This window comes from Cydia pomonella, chromosome 12, assembly GCF_033807575.1.
Source record: "Cydia pomonella isolate Wapato2018A chromosome 12, ilCydPomo1, whole genome shotgun sequence".
NCBI lineage: Eukaryota > Metazoa > Arthropoda > Insecta > Lepidoptera > Tortricidae > Cydia > Cydia pomonella.
The window spans coordinates 3873160-3898450 of NC_084714.1; the positions used below are offsets into that span (position 1 = coordinate 3873160).

General features: G+C 39.2%; 1 protein-coding gene across 1 annotated transcript; it reads left to right on the forward strand.

The window, feature by feature from the left end:
• Window positions 1–11497: 11497 nt before the first annotated feature.
• Window positions 11498–24806, forward strand: LOC133523289 (protein virilizer). Its single transcript, XM_061858793.1, has 9 exons — window positions 11498–11880; window positions 11953–12244; window positions 13277–18036; window positions 18450–18698; window positions 19335–19461; window positions 20371–20503; window positions 20818–20994; window positions 21552–21622; window positions 24303–24806. The coding sequence occupies exons 1-9, from the start codon at window positions 11818–11820 to the stop codon at window positions 24365–24367; spliced, it is 5937 nt and encodes a 1978-aa protein (XP_061714777.1). The 5' UTR covers window positions 11498–11817; the 3' UTR covers window positions 24368–24806.
• The last annotated feature ends 485 nt before the right edge of the window (window positions 24807–25291 follow it).

Consider the following 25291-nt stretch of genomic DNA (forward strand, 5'->3'; position numbering starts at 1 on the left):
TTGATGTATATGTACTTTTTTTTAATCTTCTATAAAGATAATTACAATTCCCTGCTTGAATTCTGTACTTTTTCTTATTTCTTCTGCTTCTTCTTCCAGTGCCATCTCGGCTATAATAAGGGCTATACGGACTTTAGACACAGCCGCGCGGAATAATGAACGTGTGCTCTGTTTAAACCATGTTCGAAGATTTTTGAGCCATGAGTTACGTTTTCGTCCGGATAATCTTTTCCCTTGGATCTTTCCTTGGATAATTAGTTGAAGGAGTTCATACTTCTCGTTTCGCATGATATGACCAAGGTACCTGTAGCTTGCATTTTTTAACCGTCCTTAAAACCTCGACCTCTTTATTTACTAACTGCAGAACTGTTTCGTTGGTTATTCTATCCGTCCATGATATTTTCAGAATTCTTCTGTAGACCGACATTTCGAAAGCCTCCAAGCGCTTACACATATTCTTGGTCAGTGTCCACGATTCTACTCCATACCGAAGAACCGAAAAAACATAGCACCGTGCTACACGCACCCTTTTCTTATTCAATGCATGTTAATTATAAGATTTATAAGATGTAATGTTTTGAAAAGATGTGTCCCGCAGGATGTGTGCCGGTCCATATTGGGATACCCTCCTCCAATTGAGGGGGGATTTAAATCTTCTCGGGTCAGAGGTGTAGGGTTAGAGCCGGCGCAGCTTTTTTTAACGTTCATAAGCGCATTGTAATATGCCTACTTGAATAATAAACTATCTTTATCTTTAATGTATCAAACATGCATTTTTGTGTTAATTTTATGCCATTTCTATGACAGACCATCCACTGAACATATTAGTAATTCGTCATGCAACATGTCTTCGATCAAACTGCGCCACTATTGTCCCTTGGACAACGGGACGGAATAACAACAATAAAGTTGATACTTACACCCACTTACAAACAATGTAAGTAATTTGGTAAAAGATTTATCACAGTACCTATACGTGCACCATGACTCCCACGGCCCATGCTTCGTTCCAGAGAAACTGCACAGCAACGGTTAAGGAGTCTTTTACGCAGACGACCCCCAGAATACCCCTGAAATTAAAAACAAGTGATGAGCCCGTCACAAATAATAAAAAATTTTTTCGTTAATAAAATTGAGATATTACACCAAAACATAGCTGGACTGCTAAACAAAACGGACTTACTAACAGTGCATTTAAATGATCTAAAAATAAATAATATAGATATAGGTGTCGTCTGTATAACTGAACACTTTATCATCGAAGGCCATGAAGACCTGATAACACTTCCAAACTTTCAGTTGGCTACATGCTACTCAAGAAAGAACCAAAAGCGTGGAGGATCTTGCATATTAGTGAGATCTGATTTAAAATATAAAGTGTTACCCGAAATTGAAAATTATTCACTTTCAAACATAGTCGAGTGCTGTGCCATAGAGTTACCGATATATAAGACTGTCATAGTATGTGTATACCGAACGCCTATACATAGCAATTTGAAGGACTTTTATGAAGTAATGCATAGGGTTCTAAAAAAGATATGTAATAATTCTAGTAAAAATATAATAATCTGCGGGGACTTTAATATTGATATATTGAAAAAAAATAACATGTCATTGGAATTCGAAAACTTTTGGCATAGCTACAATTTAAAATTAGAAATATGCCAGCCAACAAGGCCGAGTAGTAATACATGTTTAGACAATTTTATCCACAATGCAAAAACGTGTCAAAGCGAATTAATGGATTTTGGACTATCCGACCATACTGCCCAAATACTGACGATTCCGGTGAGGAGAGCGAATAGGTTGTATACGTATCGCATTGAAAAACGGGATTACTCGAACGAAAACTTGGTCAAATTTAATTCCTATATAAAATCACTTTCATTCACCGGCATCTACAGTACAGATAATCCAAATGTTGCGTATGATACTTTTATGGAACATTTCCGCTTACTATATGACCTTTGTTTTCCAAAAAAAATTGTGACTGTTACATGTAATGCAAAAACTAGGTGGATATCAAAAGGTGTGCAAGTTTGTTGTAAGAGGCAGAGACAACTATTATGGCAATATAGACGATTTCCAACTCCACAAAACAAGGCTTTACTCAATAATTATTCAAAACTGTTCAAAAAGATAGTCAAGTTAACGCAAAAGGCACAAAATAACTTTGCAATAAATACCGCCACAAATAGAACAAAAGCGACCTGGCGAGTAATAAATGCTCAAAAAGCTCAACACCCTAAACAATTTATACAATCAATAAAAAAAGGAAATGAGATATTAACAGATCCAGTTCATATCGCTGAAGCGTTCAATAATCACTTTATTGAAAGAAGCTTTCCAAATACGCCACAAAATTATAGGAGTGAAAATAAAATACGAAGTACCTCACATTCCATCTTTCTAGCGCCCGCCACGCCACAAGAAATAAAATCAACAATACGTTCCCTCAAAAATACAAATAGCGTGGGCTATGATGATATATCCACGCTTGTTATTAAATCTGCCGGTAATATAATAGACAAACATTTGTGCCATATAATCAATCTCACCATATCTACAGGAATATATCCCGATGGTTTGAAAAAAACAGTTATAAAGCCGTTACATAAAAAAGGAGACAAGGAAATTTTAAACAACTATCGGCCAATTGCTCTCATCCCTATATTTTCAAAAATTTTTGAGAAAATTATTTATCAACGTCTGTACTCCTACTTAACAAATTTTAACATACTATGTTACGAGCAGAAAGGCTTTAGAAAAAATGTTTCTATTAACTTGGCAATACATGACATGCTTAAAGTGGTAATGGAGAATATTGATAGAAGAAACCCGATTTGTGCGATTTATACCGACATGTCTAAGGCTTTCGATTATGTGTGCCATGATCTACTCTTGCACAAACTTAGTATGTATGGTATAAGAGGCAACGCATTGAATCTTATATCATCTTATTTAAAAGATAGGACACACTATACTGAGATATCCAGAATATGCAATGCAACCAAGCACCAATGTAAGTATACATCTGATGAACACTCTATACAACATGGGGTTCCTCAGGGAAGTGTACTTGGTCCGTTATTGTTTTTAGTCTATATTAATGATTTACCAAAGAATGTCAATTATCCAATTGTTTTATTTGCGGATGATAGTACATCCGTTATACAATGTAACAATACTAATGATTTAAGACAATATGAACGTGACATAAATACAGAATTGAATAGTATAATAACTTGGCTTAGTAATAATAATTTAATAATTAATTTGAATAAGACAAATGTAATGCATTTTTATCAGCGGACATCAATAAAATACGATATTAATGTTAACTACGAAGGTACACCAATAGAGAATGTAGCTGTTACCAAATTTCTTGGATTATCAATAGATTATCAGTTAACTTGGAAAAATCACATAAATGAGTTATGTAAATACCTGAGCAAATCGGCTTACGCTCTTAATACATTGTCAAAAATAGCCAATCGAGATACAGTTCTAGTAGCATACCATGGACTAGTAGTATCAAAAATCAGATATGGCATTATTTTTTGGGGCAACTCTGTAAATCGCGAAGCCGCTTTTATAGCCCAAAAGAGATGCATAAGAGCTATCTGCGGTGTGTATGTAAGAGATAGTTGTATTCCCTTATTCAAATCATTAAAACTTCTAACACTGCCTTCATTATATATACTAGAGGTAGCTCTATTCATAAAACGTAATCCAGATTTGTTTACATATGCATCAGAGAGACGCAAGCTACCAATTCGCTCTCAATATGAGGGACAGTTGTACATTCAGCCTATGAAAACGGCATTAATGCGAAATAGTTTCTTTGGAATGGCGCCAAGAATATTTAACAAAATACCGATACATATCAGAAACCTCCCAGTTCATCGATTTAAGAAGCAGTTGACTATCTATTTAATCGATAAATGTTTTTACTCAATAAAAGACTTCCTAGAGGCTCCTTAATAATGTTAGTTTAGCTATTATTTGACCTAACTAATTATTTGACTACCTCAGTTATTAATCATATGTATAGGTACTTTTATGGAATGATATTTTGTTATTTACAACGCTATGATTTATATATTTACATTGTTAATCTTAATTTTATTTTATTATTACCTGCATGCAGTATTACGCAATACTTATTATTTCTATGCCTATTCAGGCAGGATGTGCTGAACTAAAATTGTTTCATTATATCATACTATTGTACCGCATTCAAAGAAATAAATAAATGATTGATTGATTGATTGATTGACAGTATTAATTGTGCTGTAGAAAATAAATTATTGCAAATCAATATTTTAGGACATTTTTACACAGAGTGATCTAGTCCCACAGCGAGCTGAACTATTTATACATATTATTATACATAGAAAACATATACAACACTTTTTTTTTTTGTTAGCCTACTTTAGTTAGTGTCCCACTGCTGAGCAAAGCCCTCCCCTCGTTTTCTACACTTCACCCTGTCATTGGCATTTCCCCACCAATTTGGAACAAATATTTGTGTTAAACACACAAATAAATAGAGAGAAGCAGGAGGTCCCAAATTCGAATCATGGTAAGGGCATTTCGTCAGGTGAAAAGCAACACTCACTAATTACTAAAACATAATTAGACAAGAATCAACCTTATATTAGTAATAATGTGGTCCATTATGGAAATCAGAAATCAGAAATCATAGCATTTATTCGTGATAAACTATGACATACAAAAGTATAACAACATAACAAAAGAAAGAAACATAGAATAAATAAATAGTTTACCACGAAATGGTCCCGCCTCAGCATTAATGCTTACTCTAAAGTCAGCGCTGATCTCCCGGCGAGACCATTTGTGGGTCACGAACGCAGCTGTACGACACGGCATAAAACTGAACGCGGCTTTGCGGCGGCGAAAGGGCGGCGATCAACGCCATCTAGTCTGCCGGCGAGACGTCATGATTATGGCTTGAGGTGATAATTAGTAAGTTTTGCTTGTTACCTGACGAAATGCCCTTACTATGGTTCGAATCGGGGACCTCCTGCTTCGTAGCAGGTGTTGATTCGTGTTTGTAGGTTGGCTCACAACCAACTAGCCTAGTTCCTAGTTTCAAAGAAACTGAATTAACAACGAAATCCATATATCGAACCTGCTCTCAAAAGTTCCGGGATTTGAATTGATGGAAAAAGCCATAGGTAAGCGTGCTCCACCGTAGACCGCATCATCACATATCATCATGTGAGATCGTGGTCAAACGCCTGCCTATCTTCCATATGACCTATAGATAGAGGACGACATTTCTAGGGCGGTAAAATAGCACCACATGTAATGTTAACTTAATTTAAGTAAGAATTTGAATTGTATAGTTACATATTAGGTACACTTAACGGAATGACAGAATGTATGGCTAAACTAGGTATACATTCTGTACATATTTATTTGCCTATATTGAAAGATAACTCAACGCCCAAAGGGTCAGGTAGTCTCACTATTCTCTAAGTAATAACAGCGTCTCTGATAATAATGATAACGTAGACCATCATTATCATTACCTACCAGTGACGGTGGGTATTTCTCGCCATTAGTTAATGATAATGACCCGTTCTCTGTGATTAGATGTGTTAAAGTCCGTCTATGCTACTGCACAGACTTTGACGTGATAAATTGTGACAGGGTCATTAAAAACGTTTTTTTTTATTATGAATGTCGGTTTATCCACAGATCTAGGATGAGCAAAGTCATTGTAGATCATCCTTACCACGAGTTTGACAGTTTTGACACTGATATCATGGTATGTTCGATAGCAAATGCGTTAACTCAAACGCAGCGCGGATCCAACCCTCAAAAAAGGTGGTCACAGCCACCCAAAAATCGGCCAAGTGCGAGTCGAAGTACGAGCTCGCTCATGAACAATCATCAGCCAATCCATCTCCATAGACCGTGAAAGTGTTACGTCACAAGTCTTTAAGGGATTATCGTTTCTCAGAGTACCTAGATGTAACTTTTAATCGACTAACGTTTGGTAGAGTCTTGGTTCACATACGATTCAATTTGCTTTTGTGTAAATTAACGATTATTCTAAAGTAAATCTGCTTATCAATGTTATGCCAAGTTGCCAACTGACTACACTGTGTAATGAAATTCTGCCAAATAGTCTTCTGCCAAAGCGTCTGCGAAACAAATCGGTGTAATTTTACTCGGCGAATCAATAGGGCACCCTATTATGGCTCCTCTACACGATGGCCCAGCGTAGGCCAGTCCAAGGGACGCATTTATGCGTTAGAGGGAGCAAGTGATATTGCTATCTCATTCCACCGCATAGCCGCGTCCCTTTGGGCTCCTCTACACGATGGCCCAGCGTAGGCCAGTCCAAGGGACGCAGCTATGCGGTGAAATGAGATAGCAATATCACTTGCTCCCTCTAACGCATAAATGCGTCCCTAGGACTGGCCTACGCTGGGCCATCATGTAGAGGAGCCATTAGACTGGCCTACGCTGGGCCATCGTGTAGAGGAGCCCTTAGAGTTGTGGGCATGCCCATCGTGCCCACAACGGTGGATCCGCCCTTGTAATTTACGCGTTCACACCAAGATCATTTTTTGCTGCTTCGCCTGTTCTCATGTCCAGTTCAGCCAGAATTACCTCTGTAGGTATAATAGGAACTGTTTTCAATAAATAGGTTTAAAGATATTTTCGTTTATAAATAACATTAATAAACGGGCAGGCAGACACTTGTAAGGCAAAATATACCTATACCAAAATGTTTTCTGATACTTAGATAAAAGATAAGGGTAAATAAGTTTTCTGCCAACAAACTGTTTTACAGTTTGGCAGATAGTGGTAAATGTGAATGTAACACTTACTTTATGAATAAATAAATAAAAATAAATTCTCATAAAAGACATTCAAGTCACTTACACGAGAACAGGGCTATAACCGCGAAAATCGAAGTTTGCCAATTGCGGGCATTTTTCTCTTTCATTCTAACTACATCTTAGTGAGAGTAAAAGAGAAAGATCACCGCAATTTGCGAATTTCGGCTTTCGCGGTTGGCCCCCAGTACCCCAGTAAATTTATTCGATGATTAGTTCGATGGCGATAGTTAGTTGAACACGTTTTCACCTGAAATGGAATTTCTTAGAAAAATATACCGTTATTTCGCTAGGATCGCAAAGCTACATTCTTCCTTCCGTACTAACTAAATTAAAAATTAATACTGTAATAGGTACTAATGAATACTAATTAAATTTTAGACGGATGTTGCAGCAACAGCAAGAAGCAAGAAGGAAAGTAAGTACTTAATTATAGTTAAAATAATTTGTTATGCCTACTTAGTAGTTACAAGTTTACAATTACAACCACATTTTACATAACTTTTAAGAAAAAAATACGACTTCAATGAGGGAGACCGGTGAAAGAACGATTATTGTTGATTTTGGATTTCATACTATGAAATTAAAAAGACAACGTTTACGCCTAATTATGTAGAAAAGGAGGTAACATGTTTCTTTTTGCCACTGCACCCACCTTGACACATTTCAGATTTGCCCTATGGTTGGCTGGTAAGATACCCCCGATAGGGTATTCGACTGTATTTGAGATAAATTATTTCGCACCATGCATGAAATAAAGCACTAGATAATTATTAAAAAAAACTGAATAGGATAGAAATATAAAAATGTGCCTTGAAAACCTAACTGCTTGACAAACATGCAAAGAGAACAAATTGTCAAATCCTGAACTATGCATCGTTGAAGAGTTCCGTTCTGTTCATCATCAGCAGTTGCACTTCATCAAATGTCACTTCTACAAATGAAAATACTTGATTTGTTGATGAAAATACTAAGATCACTATATACATGCCTTTAACATTTGAGGAATTCCCTCAATGTCTCATGGACCCCATCGTCAGAACTGAAACTTGACAAAAATTTGTCTTAAAAATCTAATTTGCTTCACAAACACAGCGAAGAGGACAAATCGCCAGACGTGAACTATGCGTCGTTGAAGAGTTCCATTCTGATCATCATCAGCAGTTCCACTTCATCAAGTGTCACTTTTTAAATGTAAATGCTCGATTTGTTGATGAAAATACAAAAATCACTATATGCCTTTCACATTTGTTGAGTTCCCTCGATTCCTCATGGATCCAATCATCAGAACTGAGTTTTGACAAAAACAGGACCAATCTGTATATACATAAATTCAAACAAAAAAATAATTTTCAAGATCGGTTCAGAAATGACGGAGTTATGGAGTAGCAAAAATTAAAAAAAAAAACAACCGAATTGATAACCTCCTTTTGAAATCTTGAAGTCGGTTAAAAATAACAAACTTTTGTTATTCATTAGCAGGGGTCGGACAAAAAGTGCGGATGACGTAAAAATGACGTAATCTTGCACACAGGTGATGTTTGAGTTTGTATTTAAACTTCCGTGTGACATGTAGTAACAAAGTAGTATTAATGAAGTAACAAAATAATCGTAAATAAATCCATGGAATTAATAATACAGGTGGTAGGGTGATGTAGTGAATAAAATAAATTTCACGAAACTTGTTACCATAAGGTATAATTATTTGAAATTAGTTAGAACAAGTCTGTGGGATCCTCAGATAAATAGGTTTAATAGTCAAAAGTGGGAACAGTAGGTAAGATTAGTAAAAATAAAAAAAGATAATTTGATGTTATGTTTGCTGCTATCATAAAATTTGTAAGGTTCATATTAAATTCACTTTGCCCTTTTTTTTCTACGTTTCCGATATGTTTGGTTGTCTCCAAATGTCTTTTAATATCATCGTACATCAATGTTTAATATTGCTTACCTTCGTTGGTATATCTTGATTACAGCAAGAGCAGTATACGTGTTTGTCACGTACCTCCAAAAACGGAAAATTGCCACAATATTCGAGTAAAGATGACATTTTAGAGCGTTTTCTTATACATTAATAAATATAAATTTTAGCTAAATATAATCGTGAAGATACAATAGCTAAACAATAACGAAGTCAATTTATTGTTCATCTGATTGACAATGTGTCAGTCAAAAACGTACTTACTCATTTCATTTCAAGTGGCGATATCGTTTAATAAAGAGGTTGATAAATGATAAGTGATAATTGTTTATGAAAATCAAAAGTACTATTTGAAATCATCCTATAAGTGGTTTGACGTCATCCGCACTTTTTGTACGACCCCTGTTCATTTTTTTTTTATTATGCTTTTAAAATTTTGGGTCCAGTCCCCGCGAAGTGTACGGGCGGCCGGATCCGTAAGGTCTGTGGGATGTTTAATATCTCTAATGAATTAATTATGTTAGTTCATTAGTTTGCTCACTAATTCAATAGATGGCTCAAGCTACCCCGGCCCCGTTGACAGTTAATTATTCTATCCGTCAATAGAGGGCGGGACGTGTCTTGTTTTTCTGTCATCGAAAATCGATACGGTATCTGTCTTTCTTAAAACCAAATATGCAAGAGCGATAGAGAGGCGGAAAATTTTGATTTTAGATGTCCACATTAGGCCCTCTGAACTCTGGAGGTAAACACCTACAACAATGATGAGGCATGCTGTATTTAAGTATTTATTTCTTTCTGGTTTTTTATATCACCCACAAACTATAGATCGTGTCATTCACGACGACGCGTGTCTTGAATCGTAGTGGCATGTTATTAAAGGTTAGATTTGACAATTCTGCGCGTCATCGTGGATACACAAACAATACTAAGTTATAAATCTAAATATGATCTAGAACTAGAACATCAATTAGTTATCATCAATAGTTAGTTCGCACGAAGCCAACTAGATGGCGTAAGTAGTCTTCGATATAGACATAAACCGGCCATGACACCCAACGAGGGATGCATGGGATGCGTTCAAAATGTGGCAGATTATAGAAAACCAATATGGCCGCGTGGAGACACTGTCAGTTTCGTTTTAAAGTCCGCCAAATTCAAAATAACCCGCCTGTGTCATTTTGTACATACTTCCCCTAAGCGCAGGCTTCTTCATTGTGTCAAATTCTGTTCTCTAAAGTTTTGGTTTGGCACCGACTTCAAAAACGAAGTAATTACCAGGACGGTTATTAATTTTCTTATAGTATTAATTAGTTTTTGTCAAAAAATTGCTTTACGCTAACGGGGTAGAGACTGGACAAGGATAGGGGTGGGGTATATAAAAAATATTTTGTAGTTTTCAGTGAGTTGGTTTTTTGAAGGCGGTTCCCTTTTTTAAAAAAAACCGAGCAAGTGCGAGTCGGACTCGCGCACTAAGGGTTCCGTACCATTATTTATAAAAACGGCAAAAAAATTATGTTTGTTGTATGGGAGCCCCCTTAAATATTTATTTTATTCTGTTTTTAGTATTTGTTGTTATAGCGGCATCAGAAATAGGTCATCTGTGAAAATTTCAACTGTCTAGCTACCACGGCTCATGAGATACAGCCTGGTGACAGACGGACGGACGGACAGCGAAGTCTCAGTAATAGGCCCATTTGACCCTTTGGGTACGGAACCCTAAAAAAGATAAGAAATTAAGTTATTTTGATTAGCTTTTTTTAAAAAAATTTCAAGACATGCGTCGCTTAATGATATGATCCGTCGGTCTCTTGCCACCATCAATATATATATACAAAAATCTTAATCTAATAAATGCCCCCAAAAGCGAATACTAGTGTCACAAATTGGTTTTCTTGCCTCCATTTTATAGCTAATATCGGTCATAATCGGCACTCGAAATCGACGAGCCAAATTAGCGTTTGTGGAAAACACCTGATTTAATCAGATTGGCGAAAAATTGTTCCCGTCTGGACTGGCCTTTATTAGGTGCCTTGAGAATACACATTGAAAGAAAAGGGCCTCGCAGACGCGACTTGGCTCACGGCTAGATTAGTTCACTCTACGCTACTGGGCTATAACCGCGAAAATCGAAGTTCGGCAATTGCGGGCATTTTATGCTGTCTGCCTTTATAAGAAACTAACTATAAATAGTAGTCAACTAGTCATGGTACTTAGTTATAGTAACGCGTAATCAGCTTCGCTAGTCGTCACAATAACAGGAGAACAATTGTGCCGGGCACTGGTTTGTACGGGCCACGATCATGACTCGTATGGTACCGTGTATTTAGCTGTGAAAACACGTTATTATTTACTATTGTAGTGCGTTTATGCTGTAACGAGTTCTTTCAAACGACATAACGACGGAATAATGACTGATAAATAAATTGTATGTACTTACCTACTTTGCTATTTAGGTATGCACTAGAGTAATACTTGCAGTTTAGCGTAAATAATTCAGAAATTTGTGCAGACTAAAATAATAATAGGTATAATTTCTAAACAATAATACATGTATTACACCTCTTTGTACTATTACCTTTTATAAAACTTATTTTTAAAATGGTAGAATGAGGTACATGGTATTTTTTTTTAATATATTTGTACTGGCAACTTTAAGTAAACGTCACTCAGAGGTGTTTTATAGTTTAAACCATGTTTCATTTCTTTTACATTAAAATCTTTGTACTTTGTTCGATATTAACTTTGTCATTTTTGATAATGATTGATAATTACGTTCACGTTATTATGTTTAGCGAACAGCACACTAGAACTGTACAAATACACATGAAATACTTTTTTTTAAGCGCATACACTTGCTCGATTGGACAGATTGTTGCTGGTGAGATAAAAAAACGTCTTTACGGCGACGCAAGACACGAACGCCGAACGCCAAAAAATAATGAATATAATGATTTACTTTCCGGAGTTCTACTTATAATTTAGAATTTAGGCGATATATAACAATAAAAAGTCGAAATGGCTGCAATCGATCAACCGGACCTTTTATTCTTCGATACTTTCTCCCACGACACGAGCGAGGTTAGTAAAAAGCGCAATAGACAAGTTTTTTTTCTTGTATTTTGTCTTTAATTAGTTTATTATATTTTTCAGGAACTGAATCTAGATCTAGTGCAGTTTCCAAAGTCCGTTTATGTGAGAGAAATACGTATTATTCCTTTGGGGGCTCGTGTGGAAGGCGATTTTCCTGGAGGTGTCCGCTTGGGAGCAACGAATCCAACAAAATTTCATATAGATTTCTTCGTGAATGACTTGAGCAAGCCTGGAGCATCGACTTTTGAAGCGCTCGGGAGCTTGGACTACTGTCAGAATGGACAGATTCATATGGAGTGTGGGTCAAACTTGGACCAACCTAGGATACCCACTGATGGACTTGTTCTTAGAGGTAAGATTTTTTTTTATCCTAGATACTAAAAAACAAATAAGGTCTACGCACACGGGGACAGAATAGTAAATGATTTTGTTACCGGCAGGGGGAGGAAACTTAGAGTGTTTGGGCTTTCTGGCTCTGTTCGGCTTGGCATTGCTCTGAGCAATTATTAGGGTTGGCTCCCAGATATCGACTGTATATTATATACTCAAATAAATATGAAGCTGCAGGTTACAAAACCTGTTAATAGGCAGGTCCACACAGAGCGAGCGAGCGAGCACGTACGTGCGAGGCAATTTTCTCACGCACAAACCGGCCAGTGTAGATGTGCCTCGGCTGAGGCAGCGCGCTCGGGCGAGGAAAACGTCGTCTGTCACAGTTGAAATTTTCACAGATGATGTTTCTGTTGCCGCTATAACAACAAATACTAAAAAGTACGGAACCCTCGGTGGGCGACTCCGACTCGCACTTGTTCGGTTTTTTAATAGTACTCGAGATATCCAAAATATGCAGTTTAAACGGTAGTAACAGATTGAAATATGATGTTTTCTTTACATGATTAGATATTTTTAGATATGCATATTTTTATTTAAAAAAGTTATTTGTTTAATTTTATTCATTGGACTGATTGGATTGTACTTAACGATTACACCCTGTTTAGCTATATATACACACTACAGTGATTTTGTACGTAATACTGAACAACTATTTCTATGTGGCAAAATCCAAGATTGGAAAAAAATTATTCATTCTACATTTCAGCAACACATATGACAAGGTTTCCTATCATACCCTTGTTTTATTTTCACTATTTTGAAATTGGCCCATTAGTGAAAATCTTGAAGATTGTCGCCTAGTCATTAAATCACAAGCATTATTGATCTTATTGTGGGAATGTTGGGAGTAAGTTGATGTGTAAGACTGTCCTATGCTATTTATTATTTATTAATACAGTAAATCCTTCATACATATTTTGTAATGGTCAACCAAGTGCATGTGTAATTGTGCACGTTTTAGCATCAGTATAATATACAATTTTCATTCCAGGTTGGTATACAACCATCACTCTGGCAGTTTATGGGAACCTGAGCCAAGTGATTCCGGAAACCCCAGTTGGAGTGAACCCACCTTCAGTCCAGAGACCATCCATCCCCCGCGAAGTACCTACAGTGTCCAACGTACCTCCACAGGATTGGAACCCGGAGGCTTCTAATCCCATACCAACCTACACTGGCTCCGCTGCTGCTAATCCTGATGCCTATGGACCTAATTATCCTCCGGAGAACTATGATAATCCCTACCGGACAGACTACTATGACAATGAACCTCCAAAGGACCCAAGAACCTATCACATGGATGATGATTGGGAAAAGGACCGTCGGGGCATGAGCCTTGATCGTGAGGGAGATAGATTGCGGCGAAGTCCCCGATCCGTAGACTTAGACAGGGATAGAAGAGAAGGCAGAAGTCGTAGAAGATCTCTTGATAGAGGCCGAAGTCGGGATTCATCGAGACATCGCGATAGAAGCCGGGATTTGGATAGAATGGATAGACTCCATTCGAGATCTAGAAGTCGGGAGAGAGAGTATGTTGTGAAAGGGGAATATCGACCACTCAGCAGGTCTAGGTCTCGAAGCATCGATAGGGACAGACTGCGCGGAACCTCTAACGATCGCGACTGGGACAGAGGTTCTTATAAAAAAGACGACTATAGACGTCACAGAGATTCCTCGTACGACCGATCGCGCGGCGGATCCTATGATAAGCGCTCTGGTTCTTACGACAGACGATCGCCTTATGACAAAAGAGCTCCTTCCTACGAAAGGAAATTGTCTTACGAAAAACGTGGCCCGTCTTATGAAAAAAGGCAATCACCTAGAGCTTCGTCTTATGAGCGCAGAGCACCGTCTTTCGAGAAGCAAGCACCTTATGATAAGAAGAGACATTCACCATACAGAATTAGAACTTCGAGCTATGGCAGTCGGTCCCCTAGTCGAGACGATCCTAGAAAACGACCCAGGACTCCCCCTGGAGAAAGCAGTAGAAGACCATTATCACCTAGAGAAGGAGATACCTCTAGTCCCATTAATTCAATCAGGTCTGAAGAAACTGGGGACTATGACAGGAGCGGCAAGCAAATCCCAAGAGTTGACTTTTATCATCCAACCTACAGACATAAGAATCCGATCAGGAGTCCTTCCGAAGAAATCGAAAACCCTCCATATGTTGAACCTCAGCATTCTAGTTTAGTTACTGTTCAGATAGTGGATACCTCGGCACCTAAGGTTATTGAATCTCCCGCGCGGAATCCTGAGGAAGATCGCTCGATGGATGCAGAGCAGTTTGAACCAATTCTCTCTGACGAAGACATTTGTGATGACTTAGAAGCGCCATACATGGACGTTGACTATGATGTGAACGACTATGATGGTATTGATGATATAATAAAATATTTCAACCCATTCAAGAATGATTGGAAGAAATACCAGCATGTGAATGCCGTTCATAAACTTGCTAATGAGATTAAAGATGTAATGACAGCCAGTTTTGACGAGCTCTGCGATGCCAGTGCTGATCTTTTCAAGATGTCAGAAATGGCTAAAGCGGGAACCAAGAGGGAGCAGAAATTCTTCTCAAATACGTTTACTGAAATCGATAATACGGCAAAAGAAGAATGGGTTCATCAGTGCGAACAACTGACTATAGCTTTATCTAATCTTTGCAATAATACAGATATTATATTGAGGATTTTCAAGAACAGCGTCCGCATGGAAGGGTCTGAAGAATTTACAGATATCTACAACCTTCTAGTGACTTTCTGCCGCATAGGCCTGAATTTTGAGTACGCATTGTCACAGAATGTAGCTACATACAAGATAAGACACATGAAATGTGGCATCCGTTTAGCCGAAGCTCTGTTTTCACACAGGCACAGTGAGCAAGTTATCAAAGTATTTTTAAGCGCTGGAATAGATGTCCAGATGTTACTTTTAGAAATGTATTCTAAAGAATACATGGCTTTGAGCATACGCCTGATGATCTTAAAGGCGTTAAATGCTTGTTTGTCATCTAAAGTTGCCATTGAGCATTTCATGCAAGAGGCTGTCTATCCGAAATTCAGCAAAAATGAAAGTGATAGTGACAACAAACCTATGAATGGCTATCAGGCACTTATTGCTATTATGCAAACAAATCCTTTGGCAAGAATTAAGTTTTCTATCAGTGCTTTGATTAAAAAGCAGAATATATATGAATTATTAGAGAAATTACATGATTTAGTATTGAATTTCAATAAGAATGCTGCAGAAAGTAACCAAACGGAAGATGCAGAATTATCGGAAAGTGACACCGACTTCATTGTCAACTCCTTAGAGGAAGTATTGTACATGTATCGTTCACAGTGCTTCCATATTTCTCAACCAAAGCGTTTTTTACCTGTTTCTGCTCAATTTGAAATCAGTAAAGACTGTTCCAACGAGACCTTGTTAGAATTTTTCAATATGCATTACATTCTGGAAGTCTGTTTGTACTTACTGACGTGCCCTACCACTTGCAACAACTTGGTCGTCATAAGTCCGATACATGACTTGATATATGAGCTTGTCCATTCACAAAATGGTTTAAATTTCTTATATAGAAACATGGAGATGAGCGAACTACTTTTCAAGACCTTAGCTCAACCTTACGGCCAAAATACAGATGAGTTCATCTATCCCCATGATTTGAGCAACTACACTGATTTACAAATACTTGGTCTTGAACTTGCTTATAGACTCAAGGCGTTATATTATTTGGAGTCCATCTGCGATTTGCAAGCCGGCAAAGTGGATGAAAACGAATTGATAGATAGACTGCAATCTTTATACTGCCTAAGTTTTGGAAGCATCGGTAGAACTGCGGTCCCTGATGTAATCGCTATGGGGGATAACGCGGAATGTCTTATGGAAGTATTTGAGAAAGAATTAAAGAGTAAGAGGAGTGATTCCTTATCTAAACAGAAGTCACCTGCTAAAGGCTATGCAATTGAATTAATAGTATCTGCAGTTCGGTACTCGGCCAGTGTCCCATTTTTGAAGAAATATGGGAATAGACTAGTAAATGTTTCCAAGGAACATGATAGATTTGAACCCAGCGTCTCAAGTGTTCTACAAGAAGTGATTCCCTACTTGAAACCAGTCGAAAAGACCAATCTCCTAACTGGAGAGGACATGGGTGAATGCGTAGAAATACTAAAAACCACGTTGGAACAAGTCCCAGATTTGCCTGGAGAATTAATGACCTGTCTAAGGATTTTACGGCATTTCTGCATTTCGGATTACGAATCGAACGTATCCATCGCCAGCGAATCTGCCACCGATGAATATGTTGAATTAAAATACAAGTATAACGTACTTCAACTGTTTTCTCTAGACGGGGTTGCGTTACTAGTTGGAGTGTTAGATCGTTTGGCAGTTCATTTCGATCAACCAAGTATGCATACGGCATTCTTCGCGTCAGTTAGAGGTCTTCAACTAGCCCAAATTCTCTTGCCCTGCTTGAGGCTTTTGGACGAAATGCTAGCACGAGTTGTCCGCTGCCGCGGCTCAAGATTCCGTGATTTGACCGCCGCTCCCATGTTGCTCAAAACCTATGGAATTGCCAAGGCTTTCCCGGTGGGTTCAGTAGGGTATAGGACTGCGACTAAAGCGTCAGAAGCGGCCGTGAAAGCTTTACTAGCTTACGCTCAACCGATAGCTGACAACGCGAAGGATGGAGACTCAATACGTCGAGGGCCTTGGACTTCTTTATGCTCTGAAGTGATCTCATACATAACTACAGCACCTTATACTTTTGTACCTGGCCTTTTAGTGTTTTCAGAGCTTTTACCTTTACCTCTACCGATGCAGACGAAAACGCCTCCAACAGAAAGGGAATTAGCTGACGCGTCAAATGAAAGGCGCTTATGGTCGGCGCATCTCCATGCTCTATCTAATGATTTGACAGACATGATTCAAATCATTTGCATGTCGACATATAGACCTGTCGTTCATATGTTACGGCGAGTGTGTGTTCAGATAGCTGATTTAGCTCCGAATACAGCGGCTACCGTAGCAAGGGCTGCTGTCGGAGCAGTTATGAGAGAACTTAAACCTGGTGAACCTGCTACGGCCAGTTCTGCACGGGTAATGGGATTCTTAGCTTGCTTAGTATCGCACGCTCCAGTCAAATGTGCGGTGTTACATGCTATGAACAGCGGAGGACCTAAGGCTACCGATGTCCAGACAGCATTATGTGGAGTTTTAAGTCTTGCCAACGCGTCTAATGAGCACGCAGCGGCTCAAGAATTCGCCGCTCACGCTTTAGCGGCCTTTTGCGATGTAGAAGTTACATTAACACCTATGCACGCTTCCACAGATATTCTCCTTGCAAATTCCCTTCCCGGAAAGGAAGCTTTGGCTGCATTCTTGGATGCTTCAGCTGATTGTTTAGAATCCTCGACAAAAACATGTTCAGTGTCCTTAGCAGTTCTTAGAGCGTACTTCGTATTAACCGAGCATCAATACGGGTTTCTGCAGTTCCGAAAATTTGTGACCAAGAGAAGGGAAGCTTTGGGAAAATTCTTCAGATGGGTATTAGAAGGTCCTGGGGAAGATAAGGCGGAGTGCTTGAGTTTGTACTTCGATTTAATAAGGATGTTGAAGGCAGAAGAAGGTGATGGGCCTTTAGGGCGTAAAGGGGTGTTGACGGATGAAGAAGTGGCGGATATGGTGGGGTATACGGCTAATGAGGAAGACCATCCTGCTTTGACGTTGGAGAAAACATTGAAGGTAATGTGTTTTTGACATCCACTGTACTGTAAATTTGTATCTAGTATTTTTTACCTTTATAAAGAAATAAGTAGTGAAATTTATTCGGCTGTCATTAGTCATAGTTAAATAAGCCAAAACTTTACTGGTGTACTTTTGATTCAATGATAAAAATTATACGTTTGCTATGTTGAGTACTGGTCTGTGACTGGTCTGGTAAAAAATGTTAGTACCTACTTGTAATAAAGTAGACAATAATGAGGTAAATTTTATCTTGAGCCAGTATTTCATTTGCTAGCATTATTTTTGTTTAGCTAAATTCTTGTTAACGCGTTATTCAGCGAAATTCTAACGAATCTTAATAACGAAACAGGTTCATCCTCACATTAACATTCAAAAAAAAAATGTAAGACGTAATTTTTTATGTTTTTCAGGAGCGGTCCCAGGACGAAGACGTCTCAATCGCCAGCCTAATCACCTCCTGTCTCCACAAACTGAAGCCTTCAGAGGAAACCCCTGAAGTCCCGGAAACCGTCCTACCAGCCCCGGAGACTTTGGTAGCTCAGTTCGCAGCCAGGACTATATATGCTATAGGGGAGGCCAGTGATGAGAGATTAACGTCCAGCTATTGGTTGAATCTGCCTTCTGTTGGCGGGGAAGAGGATGTTAATGATAATGAGTTGGTAAGTAACCTGTATATTTGTGGAGTAATCATCATGAATGGCCATCCTCTTCCTTCACCTAGACAGCCTGAGAAGACTAGACGTTTACTTTTCCTTAGCTTAATGAATTCTCTCCTTGTTTTCTCTGACTTCCTCTTTGATGATTACTCTTCTTTCTATCTTGTATGAATTCGTCGTCTCTTAGCAGGTGTTCAAGCATCTCCCTCTCTATTATCTGGTGGTATAATCTTTACGTAGTCAATTTTCAGAATTATTCCTCAGCATAACTGATTTTTTGTCATAATTTTCATAGACAAATTTAATTCGCATAAATTTTTAGCTTAGGTTCGTTAGGTATGCACAGAAATATATGACAACTGCTATGTATGTCATCAAATATTATGGCTAAAAATGTATGAAACAATATATGACTTTACATTTGTATGCGCAATGATGATTATGAGTATTATGACACAAGTTGTTATGCGTATCAAAGATATAACTTAAACTTTTATGCAACCCAATATTGGACGTATACCGGTAACTCGGGCGAGGTACGTCTACACGGACCACGCTGCTTCGCACATATCCTCGTGAGGGGCCTCGTTCTGAGTGGATGCGCCTATTTACTTAACATACTCTGTTTAATTAATTTAGGTGTGTGTGGACATAATGGAGATAGCCCGTTCTTGCGTCGGAGCGGGTACCGATGTGGCCGGCGCTGTGCGTCGTCTGGCGGGCTGTCGCGCGCAGCCCGCTCCCGCTAGGGAACCTAGGCCTCCGGGTAAGATATAATTTTCCTTGAACCCTTATCCGTACTGGCAATTCAAAAATTTTGTATAATATTTGCATGCCCAATCGCAGGCTGAATACACTGTTCGTAAAAATGTATTTAAGATCCACCTGACTGTAGTTTAGCAAATAAATGAAAAAAAAAAAAAAAAACGACAATTGATTATCGATGTGCCGCATCGTCTGAGTTGCCTCTTTCTTGATAATAGAAGTTACATGTAATTATTGAATATTGATAAATGGCGTGGTAGACAAACCAAATAAAAATAATTGATTTAATAATTATTTAAGTAGAGGGCTCTCGGTCGTGTCGCTCCAAAGCAGTGGATTGTTTTCCTTATGCGATCGCCTTTTATTTATTTAAAATTTGATTCAGGCAACAAGGCTCATATTACAAATACCTTACAGACTAACATACATATACATTTTATAAAATTACAACTAAACACTATTTAGGCGACAAAACGGCGTGGCTCCGTTGAATCGGCTGCTCTTGTGTCGGATTCGGCAGTTTGCCGGAACCTCCGAAACACGACACCCTTTTACCTATACAAGAATAATTTAATTATGTCTGAAATATAATGGTCTAAAAATATGTTAATATAAATGTATACTGCGGCATATTGTTGAATTTCTTAACAAACGTTTGCGTTTGTGTATTAAAGCTAAAGAAGAATATTTAGTAGATCATATGTTTCGTCTTAGTTAAATTATTATAGTTTAATTAATATTAGTGCTATTTTGTACAAACGCATTTTAGTAAGAAAATATTCCTAAGAATTCTTTGTCTCTTATCGTATGTTCGGGTCACCCTGTTATAAAACCTATATCATGTTAAAGTGGTAACACCGACCAAAACGTTTGTCAGACTTAAAATATACGTACATGTTAAATTTTTCAGTGGCATTATCTCGCGTCCGGCCCGAGGGCGCAGACGCGTTCCGCTCCCGACCACCCAACACGTCCCGCCCGCCGTCGCTGCACGTCGATGATTTCACAGCGCTCCATCCACCGTACGGCAAACCTCAGGCACGGTGAGTACTATGGCAATTCCGGTGTTTCACGACAGGCCTAGGAATTTCAACATCTAGCTGGTTTTACGATCGGCCGCCGACAAATGAATAGCTGGACCCGCAGAGAACGAGCCGCCTCGCGGGGAATTTGCCATGCGAGGCATCTCGGTCGGTGGAGATGTGCCTCGCCCGAGGTAATGCGGCCCTGCGGTTCAGTGTGGACCCGCCCAATAGCATGTGATTTCGGTTTCCGGCTCGTCGAAAGTTGTCGAGTGCACTCATAAATAGTTTGGGTACGTACAGTAGAATGTAACGTTTGTTGTTTGTTGTTGCAGCGGCATGCGGCGCGGCGCGGCGCCGGACCGCGGGCGCTTCGCGTCGGCCGCGCCCGTGCACCCGGGCCACGCGGGCCACGCGGGCCACGCGGGCCACGCGGGCCACGGGGGCCACGCGGGCCACCCGCCGCACGCGGGCCACGCGCCGCACCAGGCGCCCGCGCACTACCGCCACCTGTGAGTCGCGCCACCCCCCGACACCACCCTCTGCTTACCCGACGGCCACGAGATGACCGCCGTACTATTGTAGTGACCGAAGTGTTGCGGTCGCGTCGGTATATAGCGAGCGTTTCGTGGCTAAAGCGTTATTGGCTACTCGTGCGACGTCAGTTGGCGACCGACGCCTAATGTAACGAGTATTGCATATTGGAGTTCATCATAAATCCGGTTATACATTTTTCTATCGTGTTGTGTTGTCCGATTGCCGTTCTGATGCATCACGACACTACAACTTCACGACAGACAAATGTGAATCCGGCTTAACTCGTCTACCGTTCTGAAATATATGATCACCAATACGGATATGATGGTCCTATTTGCCCACGTGACTGCGTGATAATGACAATGTCTATCTCTTTCAGTTGCGTTGTATTAAAAAGTAATACTTATTTTTATCACGAGGATAAAGCTATCCAAAATACGCCTACAGCGGTCTATTTGACGAGTACAGTTTGGGACATGGCAAAAACCCTCCTCTATTTGTAAATACTTACGTTAATGATGTGTTTTTCCAGTCGCGGTCGCGGCGCCTGGGAGCTGGGCGCGTCTCACTTCGGGCACTTCCCGCCCGCGCAGTATATGATGAGTGAGTGAAAACATGCATATTTTGAACAATATCGTACCAACATAAAGTCAGTACGTACAAATCCGTCTGCGGGAAATTACAATTTATAAATAAACGTACACAAGCTCGTTTTTTTACAGTACACTATTATTAACCTCGTCAATAACGCAGCGCTTGTTTTTAATTCCAGCTGTCAATAGCAGGTAAAGTGGAGTTTAGTAGAAATGGCAAATAATGTACTTAAACAAAAATGACAGTTTTTTTTTGCATTTGAGATATAACCGCAAATATTTTTAGAAGTTGTTTTCATTGAATTATTATTAAGAGGAAAGTATAGCTTTGCGATCCTAGCGAAATAACGGTACTTTTTGTATGAAATTCCTTTTTGGGAGAAAACGTTTTCCACTAAATAAATCTTAACAAATCACTGATTTTGATGTCGATCGCTTCAACATTAGTTATTAGTGTCCCAAGGGAGGAAAAGTAGTATATTGCGTGCCGCGTGTAAAACTGTTACCCGAGCCAAGGCGAGGGTGGCAAACACGCGGGATGGAATGTCCTACGTTTCCTCCCGTGGTGCGCATACTATTTTTCTGCTCGACGGAGACGGAAAGCGGCAACTTCGTTTAGCGCAGCGGGAGCAAAGTGGACGCTTTCCGCCCGGAGGGCAGAAAAATATAGGAGTCGCGAAAAAAAAACTAATTTTGAAAAAAAGGAAAAACCTATAAACCTAGTTTTTCATTGTCTCAATAGGCGAGTCCACACAGAGCGAACAGCGTCTGGAGGAAATTTCCTCGCGCGGCAAATGGCCAATGTAGACGTGCGTCGACCGAGGCAGCGCGCTCTGCCGAGAGTAACGCGGCCCGCTGCCTCGTCCGAGGCAAGACTACCTTTGCCATTTGCCGCGCTAAAAAAATTCCTGATGCGCCTCTGCCTAATAACATACTAATAAAATCATGGAGAATGCAAAATATTTAGAAGTGGAAAAACGTTTTCTCTTTTTGTATAGACAATGACGTGGTGACTTCCCTCTTAATCAACTTATATATATTTAACTATAATAATTGGTATAAATAAAAGATAAAATCTTGATGAAATTATGGTTGTCCTTAAAAAGTGTGAGATCACGAAGTAAAGAGTACATTGGTTTGTTTACTATATTAGCAATTTCTATTGAACTCTGCTTTAGTACGCTGGAACTGACGATAAAAAATACGCCGTGTAAGGGATTCCGGCAGGCGGATTCAGCCGCATTACCTTATATATCATGTATCCCACGTGGATTTTATTTTATTTCAGACGCAACAAGGAAAAGTACCCAACCATCCGGTTCCGATTTGATTTATATATACATGTTATAGTGTCGTCTAAAATAACAGACACGTATTTTTTTTTTAGCTGCCCAAACTCAACCTATTGGGAGAAATTGTCCTCCAAAGTACTAAAAAATTACTAAATCTTCTAACTCCTATAGAAAGTGATCCTCAAGCAAGTTGCTAGTTAATTGCTCGTTTGAGTATATGTTTGAAAGCAGGCCAAAATTAGCACAAAAAGCAAAACCGATAACACAAATAATTTCATCGCCAACAAAATTTCGTTACGATTGGTTAAGTTTTGGAGGAGGAAACAGTCGAGTACGAGACCTGGATTTATGAGATTTTTACGCGGGATTTTTCGCCTACACTGCAATTGTCGCCTCCAGTTAGCGCGAAGGAGATATTGACCTAAAATTCTCAAATCTGAGAAAGAGCTCCGCTGGCCTTTCCTTTTAAGACTTCATTCGAATAAGGTTACCACGCCACGCAAGGTGGAGGCTTCTAGATTGTAGTAGTGTTATTTACATTTTAGTGATTATAAATAATTAATTTGACCAACCGGTCTGGCCTAGTAGTAGGGTAGTGACCCTGCCTATGAAGCCGATGGTCGCGGGTCAAATCCTGGTAAGGGCATTTATTCGTGTGATGAGCATGGATATTTGTTCCTGAGTCATGGGTGTTTTCTATGTATTTAAGTATGTATAAATAATTATATATATCGTTGTCTAAGTATCCTCAACACAAGCCTTATTGAGCTTACTGTGGGACTTAGTCAATTTGTGTAATTAATGTCCTATAATATTTATTTATTAATTTATTTATAAATAGTTGAAAAGTGCGGTTTTTTGGAGTGAAATAGCTGATGAAGACCAAACATGATGAAATACTGTTTTTTGATGTCGGTTCTTTTTTTTTGTTTAAGGTTATTGGACATAACATCCTATATCGGATTAAGGGCCTCATAGCTGGAGATCCTGGGTTCGAAACCCGGTAAGGGCATTTATTTGTGTTTATCACGGATAATTGTTCCTGAGTCATGGATGTTTTTAATGCATTATCTTACACATATATTATTTTCGTCTAGTACCTGCAACACAAGCCTGATTGATTTGTTTTAGATCTAGTATCTAGTAGTAGTGTTTTTTGTTTTGTTAATATTTATTTATTTATAAAGTAATAGCGCCCTCTGACAATATTTTTATAGTTTGAACATTATTAGCATATACTCAAGAAATTGGGACGAGTGTCGCCGTGACCGGGTGGCTTAGAGGTTGTGGCTTCAACCGCGAATGCTGAAGACGCCGGTTCGATTCGGGTCTCGGTCACATTTTCTTTAGTATATCACGTTTATTTCAGTATATAGAACATTTGGTTTTTATCTGCAGGCTCTATGGGCTGGGGCGGAGCGCGCATGCAGCGCGGGCCGCGCCACCGCGCGTTCCTGCGGTAACCGCGCAACCGCGACTTCTTGCGGTAACCGCGCAAACGCGACTTATTGCGGTAACCGCGCAACCGCACCGTCGTGCGGTAACCGCGCCTTCTTCCGGTAACCGCGCCTTCCTGCCGTAACCGCGACACCACGCCTTCCTGCGGTAACCGCGCAACCGCGCCTTCCTGCGGTAACCGCGCACGGACACATGGACAAACATACTAAAGTTTTGACTTGATGGCAACACTGTCAAAGTTTATTTCGCTCGCAATATGTATGTATGTTGTGTACAGTCGAGTTCATAAATATGCAATCATTTTTTCACCTTATTGCAATATTAAGGTGAAGAAATTGTATACATATTAATGAACCCGACTGTACAATAATGCGTTATTTAAATCATACTATATTAAGTTAAAGTTGACTTAAGTAAATCCTAAATAAATAAAACTGCTGATAACTTAAGTTTTTTTTTTTTCATCCAACTCTTATACCTACTATTATTTAGCTGGAACAAGTTAATAGCAACTTACGCAAGATATTTTTTCATCACACTTGCTCGTAAACGGTGTTTATAGTACCTATGCCAGCATAATGAGATGGAATGAGGGCGTAATAGATTTTACAATACATATGGCGCTATTTTCCCTCCCTAGTGCGGTAACTAGCTGCGTATGTCCAAAATTTAAAGGGACATTGTACTGTAAAACGTGGCTGATTGCCGGGTGGATCTGTGCCTTCGATGCCCTAACCTGTCACAAATTACAATATGGCGGACGACTGTTTGTAAAGCCACCGTATCTAAGAATTATTTCGTTTAAAATTTACTTTTTTCCTCACAATTACGAGCTCGTGTTAATTATTTACCGCCCTTAATACACAATGAACCTTTACGATTATTTGCCTAACCGTTGGACACTTACTATTGTTTATGTTCAATAGATT